Genomic DNA, 14183 nt, shown 5'->3' on the forward strand with positions numbered 1-14183 from the left:
TTTTTTTTTTTTTTTTTTTTTTTTTTTTTTTTTTTTTTTTTTTTTTTTTTTTTTTTTTTTTTTCCGGCTGTGGTTTATATATTAACTTACTATCTTCCCATGAGATAGCGAAAGAGAGAGAGAGAGAGAGAGTCAAAGAGGTCTTGGCGTTTTGTATCCATTGTAACATATCTAATAAATTTTTCTGTTGGTTTTTTTAATCTTTTAGGTATAGTTTTGGAGATGACTCACTTAAGATGAGTCTCCAACCAATACAAGCTAATTTATGCCAATTGTAAAATCTAGTTTTGGATGATTTCTATTGAACCAAAATAATTAAAAAAGAAAGAACATAGACGTACCTAAGAGATGATAATAAACACCCATCAAGAGATTGTCCTAGGTCCACGACCCGCACAATATGGCAAATGATGGTGATCGATCGGTTTTATGCTTTTAAACCAAAATCAATCTGAGTAAACCAAAGCAAATTAAACCAATAAATGCCCTAGGTCCCGAACTCTATATAATGATCAACAAAATACAACGATCATGAGTACTGAAACAACTTTAGATTCCATCCCAATCGATCTCTTTCACGAGATCTTCTCGAGATTGCCTACGAAATTAGTCGGGAGGTGTCGTTGCGTTTCAAAGCAATGGGCGTCCATACTTGGCCATCAAGATTTCACCGCGCTGTTCCTGACCAGGTCTTCGACTCGTCCACGTCTCTTATTCGCCTCCAAATGAGACAACGATGAATGGCTCTTCTCCTCGTTACCTCAGAATACATATGAGAAGTCTACAGTAGTAGTATCCGTCGATTTTCATACCAAGTCCCATCGAAGCCGAAGTGATTGTATCTATGCCTCTGGTTTGTTCTATTTTTCAGATGTGCAGATCTCAAAACATAACGGTGAGGATTCAGTGCCTGTGATATGTAACCCACTCACGGGACGGTATGCCATCTTACCTAAACTGATAACGGACAGCCAGCCGAGAAGCTTTTTTGGGTTTGATCCAGTTGACAAGCAGTTCAAGGTATTACTCATGAACGGTATCCTTAATAATGAAACGGTTCATCATATCCTGACACTAGGAGCTGGAAAAATGATGTGGAGGAAGATCCAGTGTCCCTTTACCCATAAGCCTTATGGTGAAGGGATATGCATCAATGGGGTTTTGTATTATTGCTTAGCTCGTCCAATTGGTGAAAGTTCTGATGTTATTGTTTGCTTTGATGTTAGGTCTGAGAAATTTAAGTATACTAGAGCACCATCCTTTGATCAGTTGATAAACTATAAAGGTAAATTAGGTGGGATTATAATGAAGTATGAATATGATAATAATTATTATAAATGGCGTACCCGTGAGTTATGTATGTGGGTTCTAGAAGATGTCGAGAAACAAGAATGGTCGGAATGTGTCTTCAGTCTTCCGTTTTCCGGATGATGGAAAATGCAAACGTCTTTCCGTTGTTGGGATGACTGCTGCAAGTGAAATTGTTTTGTGGGAGAGCTTGTCGTCATCTAAGTATTATGTTATCTACTTCAGTCCCGAGAGGAACACTTTTCAAAAAGTTTTCTTCCAAGGTCATATTTGTGGTAGGGTTTATGCCTTTGTAGACCATATAGATGATCTTAGCCTTAGTGATGCAAGGCAACTCAAGTCAAGCATTTATGATGTTAGGATCTCAGAAGTGTTTAGGAGCATTAACAAATTTGATGCGTTGTGTCGTTTAGATGATGATTTATAATACACATTTGTCAAACGTGATTACTTCCCTTGCTCCTGATCAAGTCAGCTAGAAAAGCTCTCGTTTTGATACAAGTTGTATTCTCTCTAGCTATGTAAACATCAACTTATCAAAGAAATTCTTAAGAAACTAAGTTTTTATTCAAGTCAGAGCCATGGCTGAAATCGTCTGTATTTAACTCTCTCTATCTTGCCTTCGAGTGTGACACTCTTCTTTCATTTACAGGTTTCGTGTGAGCTTTATTATTTTGTTTTTATTTTTTTGGTTAGCATTTTGGTCTCGGGTAATTGTGTTACACGTTACTTGGGAGCAAACTAATGTGTTATCAAAAGTTCTTTTAAGATGCTATACTATTCGTGAAGCTTATAGCTATATTATACCGTTTTTTTCGCCTTGAGTATCCTCAAGGTTTTTGATTTTCCTTTCAGGATTTCAAGAACAAATTTCATAGGACATTCTTGTTTATCTATCTGCTGGACTCCCGAACTCTCGGATACCCCTTGCTTAAATATCCAATGTCCCTTTACCCATAAGCCTTTTGGTAAAGGGATTTGTATCAATGGGGTTTTGTATTTTACTTAGGTAATCCAAGTGGTGAAAGTTCTGATGTGGTAGTTTGCTTTGATGTTATGTGGTAGTTTGCTTTGATGTTATGCCTATGATAGTCCATGGGATTATAGTTTATGGTGTTGCTGTGAGTTACATCTGTGGGTTCTAGAGAGGATTTCGACAAACAGGGATGGTCTAAACATGTCTATCCTCTTCAGGAGAATGAAATTCTCAATCGTCTTGATGTTGTTGCCTGTTGGGATGACTGCTACAAGTGAAATTGTTTTGTTCCGAGGCCGCGAGATCTAAGCCTAATGTTTTCTACTTCAATCATGAGAGGAACAGTCTCCATCATGTTGGAAATCAAGGTGTTGGAGCTGACCGTGGTTATGTTTATATCTTTGTAGACCATGTCGATGATCTTAGATGATCTTAGTCTTAACGATAAGCATCTCAAGTCAAGTATATTTGATAATAGCAACATTGGATTATAATATATAGGTTTCCAAACTTGATTGCTTCCCTTGCTCCTCAAGTCAAGAGAAAAATCTCTCTATTTGCTATTAGTAGTTGTATTCTCTCTCTGTAAACATGAAGTTATCAAAAAAGGTTCTTAATAAATCAAGTTTTTATTCAAGAAGTTCTCTCAGCTATTTTTGCATGTGAGAGAGAGAGTAAAGAAAAAATATGTGACAGGTCTGTGTGAGCTTTATCAATCTGTTACGGTCTCTGACTCTCTCATGCATGCTATTTTTTAATGTGAAAATATGTGACAGAATTGTGTGAGCTTTTATCAGTCTGTTACGGTCTCTCATGCTAGATGGAATCAAGCAAATAGTTTGAAACTGGATCTGGACAAGGGATATTCTTGAGGAAAGATATGAGATTGTGGACTTCCTACCAATTTTTCTATCACACATGACACATCAAAGATTAGTTAACAAGTTTATCTACCATTCTTTTCATCGAGAATCTTTCTTCACGATCTACTAGCAAATGTTTTTTATACGCTTTAGAACCTTTTAACATCAATGTCGACTTGAGTCACTTGACCTATCATACTTGCTACTGGTTATGCTAAAACACTCTTATCCCTTTTTCACATGCACCCCTCCTCTTCCACGGCATGCTCCTAAGAAAATTCCATTTTAAAAGGCAGATTTATAATGCACAGCTTAGTATCACAACTCCAACTTAATGAAAGAGATTATTATACCAGAGGTCTATAAAAAAAGTATCAAAAAGACGACACAATGAGAATACTTAAGTGGTTAAAGCCCATGTTTCTTGGGCTTTAGGTTAGTTTAGACCCTGAAAATTTCCTTATATAATAAACCTCTGCGATTAAAGTCTCTGCGATTTGTGATATCTCCGTCCGAATTCGATAAAGGTACCACGACGATCATAAATAGAGAAGAAAACTCAGATTCCATCGCTAATGATTTAATTCTTGAGATACTCTCCAGGTTGCCTATAAATTCAATCGGGAGGTTTCGCTGCGTGTCGAAGCTATGGGGATCCATGCTTCACAAGCCATATTTCACCAAGTTATTCTTTACCAAGTCCTCGGCTCGTCCACGTCTCTTAATTGGGGTGCGCCAACGCCGTGAGTGGAGCTTCTGCTCGGTGCCTCAGCCTCATAATCATTATGGGAAGTCCTCGTCTCTTGTAGTGGCCGCCGAGTTTCATATGAAGTGCTCTAATTTTCATATGTGTAGATATGCCTCTGGTTTGCTCTATTTACCAAGTATGCATGTCTCAAATATGGATAAGGATGGAGGGGGTGTGATATGTAACCTTACCACAATATAGTTTGCGATTTTGCCTCAATTGAGATTAGGACCTGTGAAAGATTACGGTCTCGTAACGTGCAAAGACGGGGGTGGACTTATAGGGTTTGACCCAATTGGAGGGCAATTCAAGGTACTGTCCATGAACAATAGGGTTGACAATAAAATGGCCCGCTATATTCTGACTTTAGGAAGTGAAAACGAGAGATGGAGGAAGATCGAATGTCCCTTCAACGAGGTTGATCGGAATGGAGGGGTATGCATTAATGGTATTCTGTATTACATAGCTTACGAGCCTGAGAATCTGAGAATCGATTACATATTTTAGGTTGCTTCGATGTTAGGTCCGAGAAGTTTAAGTTTCTAACTCTAAGCGGCGGCAGATATGATTTGTGTACTACATTAATAAATTATAAAGGTAAATTAGGTGTGATTAAGTGGAACCATGATGACCATGATAACCATGATGACCATGATGTATATCCCCTTCAATTATTTTTGTGGGTTCTAGAGGATGTCGAGAAGCAGGAATGGTCGGAATACGCCTACACTTTGAAGCCTGACAATAAAGTTGTTCAGGCTGACTACAATCTTACCGTTGTTGGGGCAACTGCTTCAGGTGACATTGTTTTGGTCAAGGAAACTGCATTCAAACCTTTTTACGTTTTCTACTTTAATCCTGAAAGGAACCATCTTCTAAGTGTTGAATTCCAAGGTCTTGGAGAAGACCATGATTGGAGTAAGTATCAAGCAGTTTGCGTCTTTGTAGACCACGTAGAGGATCTTCAGTTTAATATTAGGAACACCGCATCTATAAACCCCACCAGAATAGAAGCGTATAGACACATGAGCACATCAACGTTATCATCATGTGAGATGAAGCCATGAAGAGATGAGAGATCATTGATTCATTGGAGTGGTAAAGATCGTATAAGAGGAGAGGAAGAGAAAGAGACAATGAGAGAAGGGGAGTCAAGGGGTAGGTTAAAGCAATAGGGCTTGCAGTTTTTTCTATGCTTTTACGTTCTTTTAATTACGAATCAAATCTACATGATGATGAGATTATATATGTTTACTCTGTTTGTTTTAGATTATGATGAAATTATCAATTTAAAGACGACTGCTCCTAAGTCAGCTAAAAAAAATCAAAGAAGTTCTTCTGATATTGTGTTTTAAGACCCTGTCTGTTATAATTTTCGTTTAAATGACATTTAACACTTATGGATTTAGAAGAAGTAACGGCCTTTAGAACTGTCTATCTATCATTTTCCTATAAAAAGAAGTTCTTAACAAGAGAGATTGGTCCGTGGCACATCATTTGTTCTTAACCATTTGTTCTCTGCTATGAGATCAGAAAAGAGACTCTTACTTAATCTGGACTCCCAAAAATACAAGTAAATAAATACTTCAATTAGCGATTGTAGGCCTGGGCATAAAAACTGTACCTGAATTACCCAATCCAAAACCTAACCCGAAAAACCGGATTTGGGTTAGATACATGTCTGTCTATAAAACTCTATTTGATTTTCTTTCCAATATCCATAGATTCGGGTTAGAGTCGGATAATACCCAGTATACGTTTGAGTACACATCAAACCCAAACATGTAAACATATTTAAAATATTTAGTATTAATGTAATTCAATTATCCAAAATAATAATAATAATTTTGAATATTTCTATTAGTTTTATACTCAGATATCAAAAATAATCAAAATATCTAAAATAATTTGTTATATAAGTCAATATATATTTAGCTAAATTTAATTAATTTTAAAGATTTTTTTCGGGTACCAGGTGGTTCGGATAATAATCGGGTTATGAAATTTGTAACCCAAACCGATCTAAACCCGATAGTACCCAAACTGAACCGAATCCATATATCGAAAAATACCCAATAGATTCTACCCAAATGCCCAAGCCTAAGCGATTGTATTAGAGACACTCAGATATAAGAACTCGTTATAGGATACCAATTTTTATGTGTTATTTTTTGTTTGCTCACACAAAATCAGTTTTTTCAATACGAATTTGATTTCGTCGAGATCCTTTCTTCAGTAGATGTTTTATATGCCTGAGAACCTTTTAACATCAATTAAAATCTAATGAGCCAACACTGAAGCTTAAATGATGTCTTTCGAAAGTTTAGTCATATATATGAGTTTATGAAAAAATTAGGGAAAGAAATTGAGACCTAAAGAATAAAGATGAATGAAACAAATAGAAAACAGAGCAAACAGAAAAGGTAAATGCCACTATCTTGAAAGAATGCAGATTCATACATAGACTCTTATCTCATGCAAGAATCAAGAGTGACCAATAAAGCTTGCTAGCTGTAACAACTTATTACAGTATTATTTACTCTGCAAATACCATAACGAATTTTCTCGGTTTAGCATCGCTTCTGCTGAACCAGTAACATGAGGGAATCATTATTCTCTGCGTATGAGATTATAAGAAACGCTTCTTTCTTCCATTTTATTTAATCAGCGACAGTGTACAAAAATACAGATTAAAAGTGAAGACATAGTTTCAGGAAACACAAAATGGCTTTGGGTAAGAGGTTTCTAGGCTGCACCAAAAGTGTTTCTTGCAGTGTAAGTCAGAGATCACCAAAAGCTGAGACATAAGTTGGATATTTGGATTTAATCTTCTTTCTGCTAAACCAATCATATACTTCTCTTCGGCGAGTTCATGTTTGAACAATTTTTGTGGTCTATGTCTTTAATTAAGTAGACCGAGGTGTAGGTGTAGTACAGTACTAGTTTCTTTCTTCCTGTTGTTAAAGCTAGCAGATAATATTCCTTACTAGCGAGTTGATTATATATATTGCTTGAGGTGAAAGAAACAATAGTGTCCACTCCAACGTTAAGAGAATATTATTATACTTTTAGATGGTTAAAGCCCAGGTTTCTTGGGCTTTAGGTTAGCGTTTTAGCGCCGACTTTAACTTGACTACATTCTTCCATATATTATAAATTTAGAGTTTCTGCAGTTTGTGAGTTCTCCGTCTAAACTCGATAAAAGTGAATACAGAAATCATGAATAGAGAAGAAACCTCAAATTCCATCCCTAATGACCTCATTCTTGCAATACTCTCTAGATTGCCTTCAAAGTCAATTGGGAGATTTCGCTGCGTGTCGAAGCTATGGCGGTCAATGCTTCACAAGCCATATTTCACCAAGTTATTCTTGACCAGGTCCTCGACTCGTCCACGTCTCCTAGTTGGGCTCCGCCAAGATCATGAGTGGAGCTTCTTCTCGGTGCCTCAGCCTCAGAATCATTATGGGAAGTCATCTCTTGTAGTAGCCGCTGATTTTCATATGAAGTGCTCTAAAGACGTAAGCGTAGTCATGTGTAGATATGTCTCTGGTTTGCTCTATTTTCCAAGTATGCAAATCTCAAATATGGACAAGGATGGAGCGGGTGTGATATGTAACCCTACCACAAGACAGTTTGCCATCTTGCCTCGATTGAGATTAGGACCTCTCGAAACGTGCAAAGACGAGGGTGGCCTTATAGGGTTTGACCCAATTGGAGGGCAATTCAAGGTACTGTCCATGAACAATAGGGTTGACAATAAGATGGCCCGCTATATTCTGACATTAGGAAGTGAAAACGAGAGATGGAGGAAGATTGAATGTCCCTTAAACGAGGATGATAATGGAGGAAGATCCAACGACGTATTCATCAATGGAATTTTGTATTACATAGCTTACGACCCTGAGGATCGATTACATCTTATAGGTTGTTTCGATGTTAGGTCTGAGAAGTTCAAGTTTCTAACTCTAAGAGGCGGCGAATATGATTTGTGTACTAGAATGATAAATTATAAGGGTAAATTAGCTGTGGTTAAGTGGGAGTATGATGACCATGATGTATTTCCCCTTCAATTATTTATGTGGGTTCTAGAGGATGTCGAGAAGCAGGAATGGTCGAAATACGCCTACACTTTGAGGGCAGACAATAAAGTTGTTCAGGTTGACTACGATCTTTCTGTTGTTGGGGCGACTGCTTCAGGTAACATTGTTTTGGTCAAGGAAACTGCATATAAACCTTTTTATGTTTTCTACTTTAATCCCGAAAGGAACCATCTTCTAAGTGTTGAAATCAAAGGTGTTGGAAAAGACCATGATTGTTTTAAGAATCAAGCAGTTTGCGCCTTTGTAGACCATGTGGAGGATCTTGAGTTTAATTTTAGGAGCACAACATTTATAAACCCACCAGAACAGAAGCATAGACACATGTCATCTAGAAATCATCATCATGTGAGAAGAAGCCGCGAAGAGATGGGAGGTAGAGAGATGGAATGTGGAGAGGCGAAGAGAAGGAGAGATCATTGGAGTGGTAAAGAGTATAAGAGGAGTGGAAGAGACAATGAGAGAAGAAGGCACGAAGAGATGAGAGGTCATTGGAGTGGTAAAGAGTATAAGTGGAGAGAAAGAGAAAGAGACAATGAGAGAAGAAGCCGCGAAGAGATGAGAGATCATTGGAGTGGTAAAGAGTATCACTGGAGAGAAAGAGAAAGAGACAATGAGAGAAGAAGCCGCGATGAGATGAGAGATCATTGGAGTAGTAAAGAGTATAAGTGGAGAGGAAGAGACAGTGAGATAAGAAGCCGCGAAGAGATGAGAGATCATTGGAGTGGTAAAGATTATAACTGGAGAGGACGAGAAAGAGACCATGAGAGAAGAAGCCGCGAAGAGAAGAGAGAAGGAGACAATGAGAGAAGAAGCCGCGAAGAGAAGAGAGTTGGCATGTGGAGAGGCGGAGAGAAAGATATATAATTGGAGTGCTAAAGAGTATAATAAGAGGAGAGAAAGAGAAGGAGACAATGAGACAAGGGGGTTGGTTACAGCAATAGGGCTTGCAGTTTGTTCTATGCGTTTAAGTTCTTTAATTACTTATAGACGTTAGAGATCTGTGAGCTTTTTTTTGTCCGTGACACATCATTTGTTCTTTGCTATGAGACTCTTCTTTCTCTTTGCAGGAAATTTACTTAACTTGGTCTCTCAAAAATACAAGTAAATACTTCATTGTGTTAGAGAAACTCAGATTACGAACAGGGTATGAAAATTTTCGATCCCCTGCTGATTTAGGAAATATTATGTGTTTTAGAAATTTTCGATGCCAATGTACGTAAACTTTAGCTTATTCTCAATCTTCTCAACATGCAATTTTTCCCAAAAATCCAGAATCCAGTTTTTAATCCAGTTATACCTAAATAATTAACAAGAAGAGAATAAAGGCAAAACCTGAGATGTTTGACACAAACGACCAAGCAAATCTGCATCATCGAGTTGAATTTTCAGTTGGATTTTTTGCCAACACTGAAGCTTATGTCTTTTTGAAAGTTTAGTCATAAGAGTTTAATTAGTCTAAAGAACAAAGATTAATGAAAAAAAAAAAAAATAGCAAACAGAGCAAACAAAAAACGTAAATGCCACTATCTTGAGAAAATGCAGATTCATAGACTACTCTAACTTAATTGAGAGAGAGATCCCAAGCATGAAGCAACTATGCAAGAATCAACAATGACCAACAAAGGTTGCTGTAACAACCTATTCTTATCTACTCTGCTTCTTAGCTTTGATCCATACTTATTCCTGCTGTATGGATCAAAGCTAAATTTATCCTTTGCTTCCACTTTTGAGAATTTTCTTAGTTGGCGTCATGTAACAAAAGTCGTGTGTAATATATTGTCTTAAATAAAGCATATCCAATGTCAAACAAATACTAAGTCATACATACAGTATTTATTATCATTGACTGCTCTAAAGTTGAATACATATAATTGACAAAGCACAAGTTTGACATTTTTAATGGTTTAGGTCTCTAATTAGACAGAGATGTAGAATTTTCCACCATCAATGATCATAACAACGTAATTATTGCTGCTATACCAAGCCCATACTCCTCATTGAAGAATTGATGGTGTTGCTTGGCGTGAAAGAAACAACAAGAAACCATTCTATAATCAATCAAATAGATACGTACCAATAAGATAAATATAATAAACCTTTCAAATAATTTTCGAACAATACTAAAAATTGATATACATACATCTTTAGAAAGTTAAAGCCCATGTTTCTTGGGCTTTAGGTTAGCTAGCCCCGACCTTGATATTGCCGACTATTTCCATATATAAATTCTGAGAGTTTTTGTCAATTCTGTTTTCCCCGTCTGGTTAGCAAATACAACAAACAATGAACAAAGGAGAAAACTCAGATCCCCTCCCTATTGATCTCATTCTTGACATACTCTCGAGATTGCCTGCAAAATCAACCGATAGGTTTCGCTGCGTGTCAAAGCTATGGGAGTCCATGCTTCGCAAGCCATATTTCACCGAGTTGTTCTTTACCAGATCCTCGGCTCGTCGTCCACGTCTCTTAATCAGGATCTACCAAGACGGTGAGCATTTTTTATTCTCGTCGTCTCAGCCTCAGAATCCATATGAGAAGTCTTCATCTGTTGTATACGCCGATTATCAAATGAAGTTCGGTAGAGACACATGCTACGATTGTAAGTATGTCTCTGGTCTGCTCTATTTCACTGGTATGCAGATGTCAAGTAAGGATAAGGACACAGAGCGTGTGATATGTAACCCTACCACGAGGCAGTTTGCGATCTTACCTAAACTGAAGATATTAACGTCCAGAACCTATCATGAGATTTTAGGGTTTGATCATATTGGCAAGCAGTTCAAGGTATTGTCTTTTAATAATTTTGTTAATGGTGAAAAGGTTCATTATATTCTGACATTGGGAACTGAAAACATGAGATGGAGGAAGATCCAAACTCCCTTGATCAGCCATCATTTACGGGGTGAAGAGATATGCATTAGTGGGGTTTTGTATTACCTAGCTTACGATAATGATGATAGGATATATGTTATAGGTTGTTTTGATGTTAGGTCTGAGGAATTCAAATTTCTAAATCTACACCCAAACCTCCCTTATCAAGCCTCTACTAGATTGGTAAACTGTAAGGGTAAACTAGGTGTGATCAATTTGAATGATGATGGTCGATTTTGCCTTCGGTTATTTTTGACGGTTCTAGAGGATGTGGAGAAACAGCAATGGTCGACATATGCCTACACTTTGAGGGATGATAATATAGTCGTCAAGGGTGGCAGTTATGTTTCCGTTGTTGGGATGACTGCTTTAGGTGAAATTGTTTTGGCCACGACAACGGCATGTCAACCGTTTTATGTTTTCTACTTCGATCCCGAAAGGAACACTCATCTAAGAGTTGAAATCCATGGTGTTGGAGAAGACTATAGATGGTTTCACTCTCATACAGTTTGCGCTTTTGTAGACCATGTGGAGGATCTTCAGTTTAATATTATGAAGGCAACATCTATAAACCCAACAGAACAGAAGCATAGACCAAGGAGCACATCAACATCATTTAGAGAAGATCTTCAATTGAGGACCGTTGCTCAGCGGGGACAAGATCGTCGTACGTTTGAGAGTAATAACAATTTTGATGCTCTGTCTCTTTTAGAGGATGATTAAAGTCATCTAGAAAATATCATCATGTGAGAGAAGAAGCCGCAGAGAGATTAGAGGTAGAGAGATCGCATGAGGAGAGGCAGAGATCATTGAAGTGATAAAGAGTAGAAGATGAGGAGAAGAGATAAAAAGAGAGTTTATATATGCCTTTATGCGTTTATGTTTTTTTACTTGTAATTTTTTCAATATCATATCATTCTTTAAAAAAGCTCTCTGTTTGATACAAGTGGTACTTTGTATTCTCTTTAAAAAATCAAAGAAATTCTTATGAGGTTGTGTTTTTATTAAGATTCTGTTAATTTTCATTTAGAGTCATTAACATTGAGGTAGATTGTTATATTGGAACATGAGTTACTTGATGAGGTGAATTGTAACATTTTAGAGGTAAAGCTTTCTATCTCTGGTAATAAAAATCAAAATTTTCTATCTGTCCTGAATTCTTTTGCATCCACGGTTAAGCTCGCCGTAGCAAATTCAGAGTTGGATTCTTTTGCCGAGAAAAAACATTGAAGAAAGAGAGAGAGAAATTTTTGATTTAACAAATTATAATTGGAAAATCACATTTTTATATAAATAAAACTAATTAAAATTTAAATTTAATTAACATAATTTAATTATTTTGCGTTGACGGATATTATTGTTCCATCATTTTTTATGGAAGTATAAACATGAAAGTTAGTTTTAAGGTTTAAAGTGTTAGTAAAATCATTTTAAAGGTTTTAAGTGTTAATAAAATCATTTTAGATGTTTATAGTGTTAGTGAAATTCTCTAAAGGTTTAAATTGCTATTTAGTGATATTTCAAAAGTTTAAAATGTAATTTTCCCAATTATAATTACGAAAAAGGCTCCCTCAACTCAACTCAAATTTTAGGGATTGGTTTTAGTGACATTTTTCCCCACTAAACTAGAAGTGTTGGAGAATTGGAATAAACCGTAATATATGGCGTACAGTTGGAGTTAGCTTGTATCTTTCAGTTGTGAATGAAGAAAAGAATCAATTGAGGATGAAGATTCAGAAATATAATTAGGGATTGAGTGATTGACTTCTGTGGTTCACGACTTCACGTTACCTGTGTAAGGTGAAAAGGAAATTGGTTTTTAATTTGGGATTTATTTAGGGTTTTACATTTTCACTAGGTTTGAACCCGCGGTATACCGCGGGACTATTTTTGTTTTTATACTGTTTCTAAAACATTTAAATATTTTAGTAAATATATGTACATTTATTTTTGAAATAATTATCATTAGTATTAGTTATGTTTTTCTTTATATATTTTATAAGTTAAAAGATTTATACCATTAAAAAATTAATAAAAGGTATGTACTGAAACGGTTGCGGACATGTATATACTTTCATGGGTTTTATAGGATGATTAATTAAAACATCTATAATATATGAAATAAATTAATATTTTTAGCATTAGTTCAACCCCGTAATGTCAGGTCCGTTCTGGAACAGATTTAATGACTTTAACCCGCAAAACATTATCCTACAAAACCCATGGGAGTATATAGTATGCACCCATATGTCCCGTTTGAGTTTACATGATTAGGATATGTGAACATTTTACTAATTCAATTCTTCTAGTTTTGTTTAATGGTGAAAACATAATAATATGTGTTAATCCACCATGTGAGGTCTGACCCGTAACAGATTTAATGACTTTAACTCGCAAAAGTATTATTATTTGATTAGGAATAATTTTTTTTTCAAGTTTAAGGAAAGTTGTATTTATTGAATTAATTATCAAATTAGTATTCAACACCAGAGTATGAAACTTTTTATGGGCCTATCATAAGTGAAGACCAGACAGGTAGTATTCCAGACTTTGAAACCAATGTCTCTCCACCAGCCGATGCAAACGGTTCTGTTCCACCAACCGATGCAAATGGTTCTGTTCCACCAGTTACGGTGGAGGACCTTCTCATTGCTCCAGGACGTGAAACTCTCAAGTATCTTCATCCCAAAGTGGAGCGAGGAGCTATTTGGTAAATTATAAGTTAAACCTATATGTAAGATTTCTTGGTTTAGATTAGGTTAGTTATTGATGTTATTAACTGGTTTTGTGTAGGTTTAAGCGTGATCCATATGGTGTAATTACAAAGTCTATCTTGAGAATGCAAAAAACAGATGTCAAACCTGCTTGCTTGACATATCGTTCTCTTCCCCCTGAGACTAAAAAACGGTGGTTTCAAGCTTTTGCGGTAAGATTCCTTCTATAATATATGTTTGATTCACATCATGTTTTTCTCTTGTTATTTACTTCATGTGTTTTTTTTTGTTCAGCAAGAGTTTAACTGGGATCCCAGCATAACAAAAATAGTTGAGAAAGAGTTTGAGAAACAAGCTGCCTATACCTTCTCTAAGAACTTAGCTGAGTGGAAACAAAAATGGAAATGCAATAAAGAGAAATCTATACATATGACAGATGATTTATGGAAGGAGTACATTAATCTTTGGTGTGATGAGAAAGTTGCAGAATTGGCAGCAACAAACTCACAAAAAAGGAAAAGCAACCCAGATGGTGAAGGAATTCCAGTGCACTTCAATGGAGCTAAATCATTCTATAGACGTAAAGATGAAATGGTAATTTT

At 36.3% G+C, this 14183-nt stretch overlaps 3 protein-coding genes and 1 pseudogene across 3 annotated transcripts; all 4 read left to right on the forward strand.

Annotated features, from left to right (window-relative positions):
* LOC104759576 lies at positions 532 to 1805 on the forward strand (annotated as a pseudogene).
* LOC104759577 (F-box protein At1g31080-like) lies at positions 3673 to 5058 on the forward strand. The gene is given in 2 exon segments (XM_019239126.1): positions 3673 to 4366; positions 4369 to 5058. Coding segments are annotated over 2 exon segments (744 nt in total). The 5' UTR covers positions 3673 to 4216; the 3' UTR covers positions 4963 to 5058.
* LOC104759578 (F-box protein At1g31080-like) lies at positions 7115 to 8860 on the forward strand. Its single transcript, XM_010482486.1, has 2 exons — positions 7115 to 7403; positions 7638 to 8860. Exons 1-2 carry the CDS (start codon positions 7115 to 7117, stop codon positions 8858 to 8860), a joined length of 1512 nt encoding a protein of 503 aa, XP_010480788.1.
* Positions 10198 to 11628, forward strand: LOC104757501 (F-box protein At1g31080-like). The gene is made up of 2 exons (XM_010480248.2): positions 10198 to 10603; positions 10817 to 11628. The coding sequence occupies exons 1-2, from the start codon at positions 10280 to 10282 to the stop codon at positions 11588 to 11590; spliced, it is 1098 nt and encodes a 365-aa protein (XP_010478550.1). The 5' UTR covers positions 10198 to 10279; the 3' UTR covers positions 11591 to 11628.

This window comes from Camelina sativa, chromosome 17 (assembly GCF_000633955.1).
Source record: "Camelina sativa cultivar DH55 chromosome 17, Cs, whole genome shotgun sequence".
NCBI classification, from domain to species: domain Eukaryota; kingdom Viridiplantae; phylum Streptophyta; class Magnoliopsida; order Brassicales; family Brassicaceae; genus Camelina; species Camelina sativa.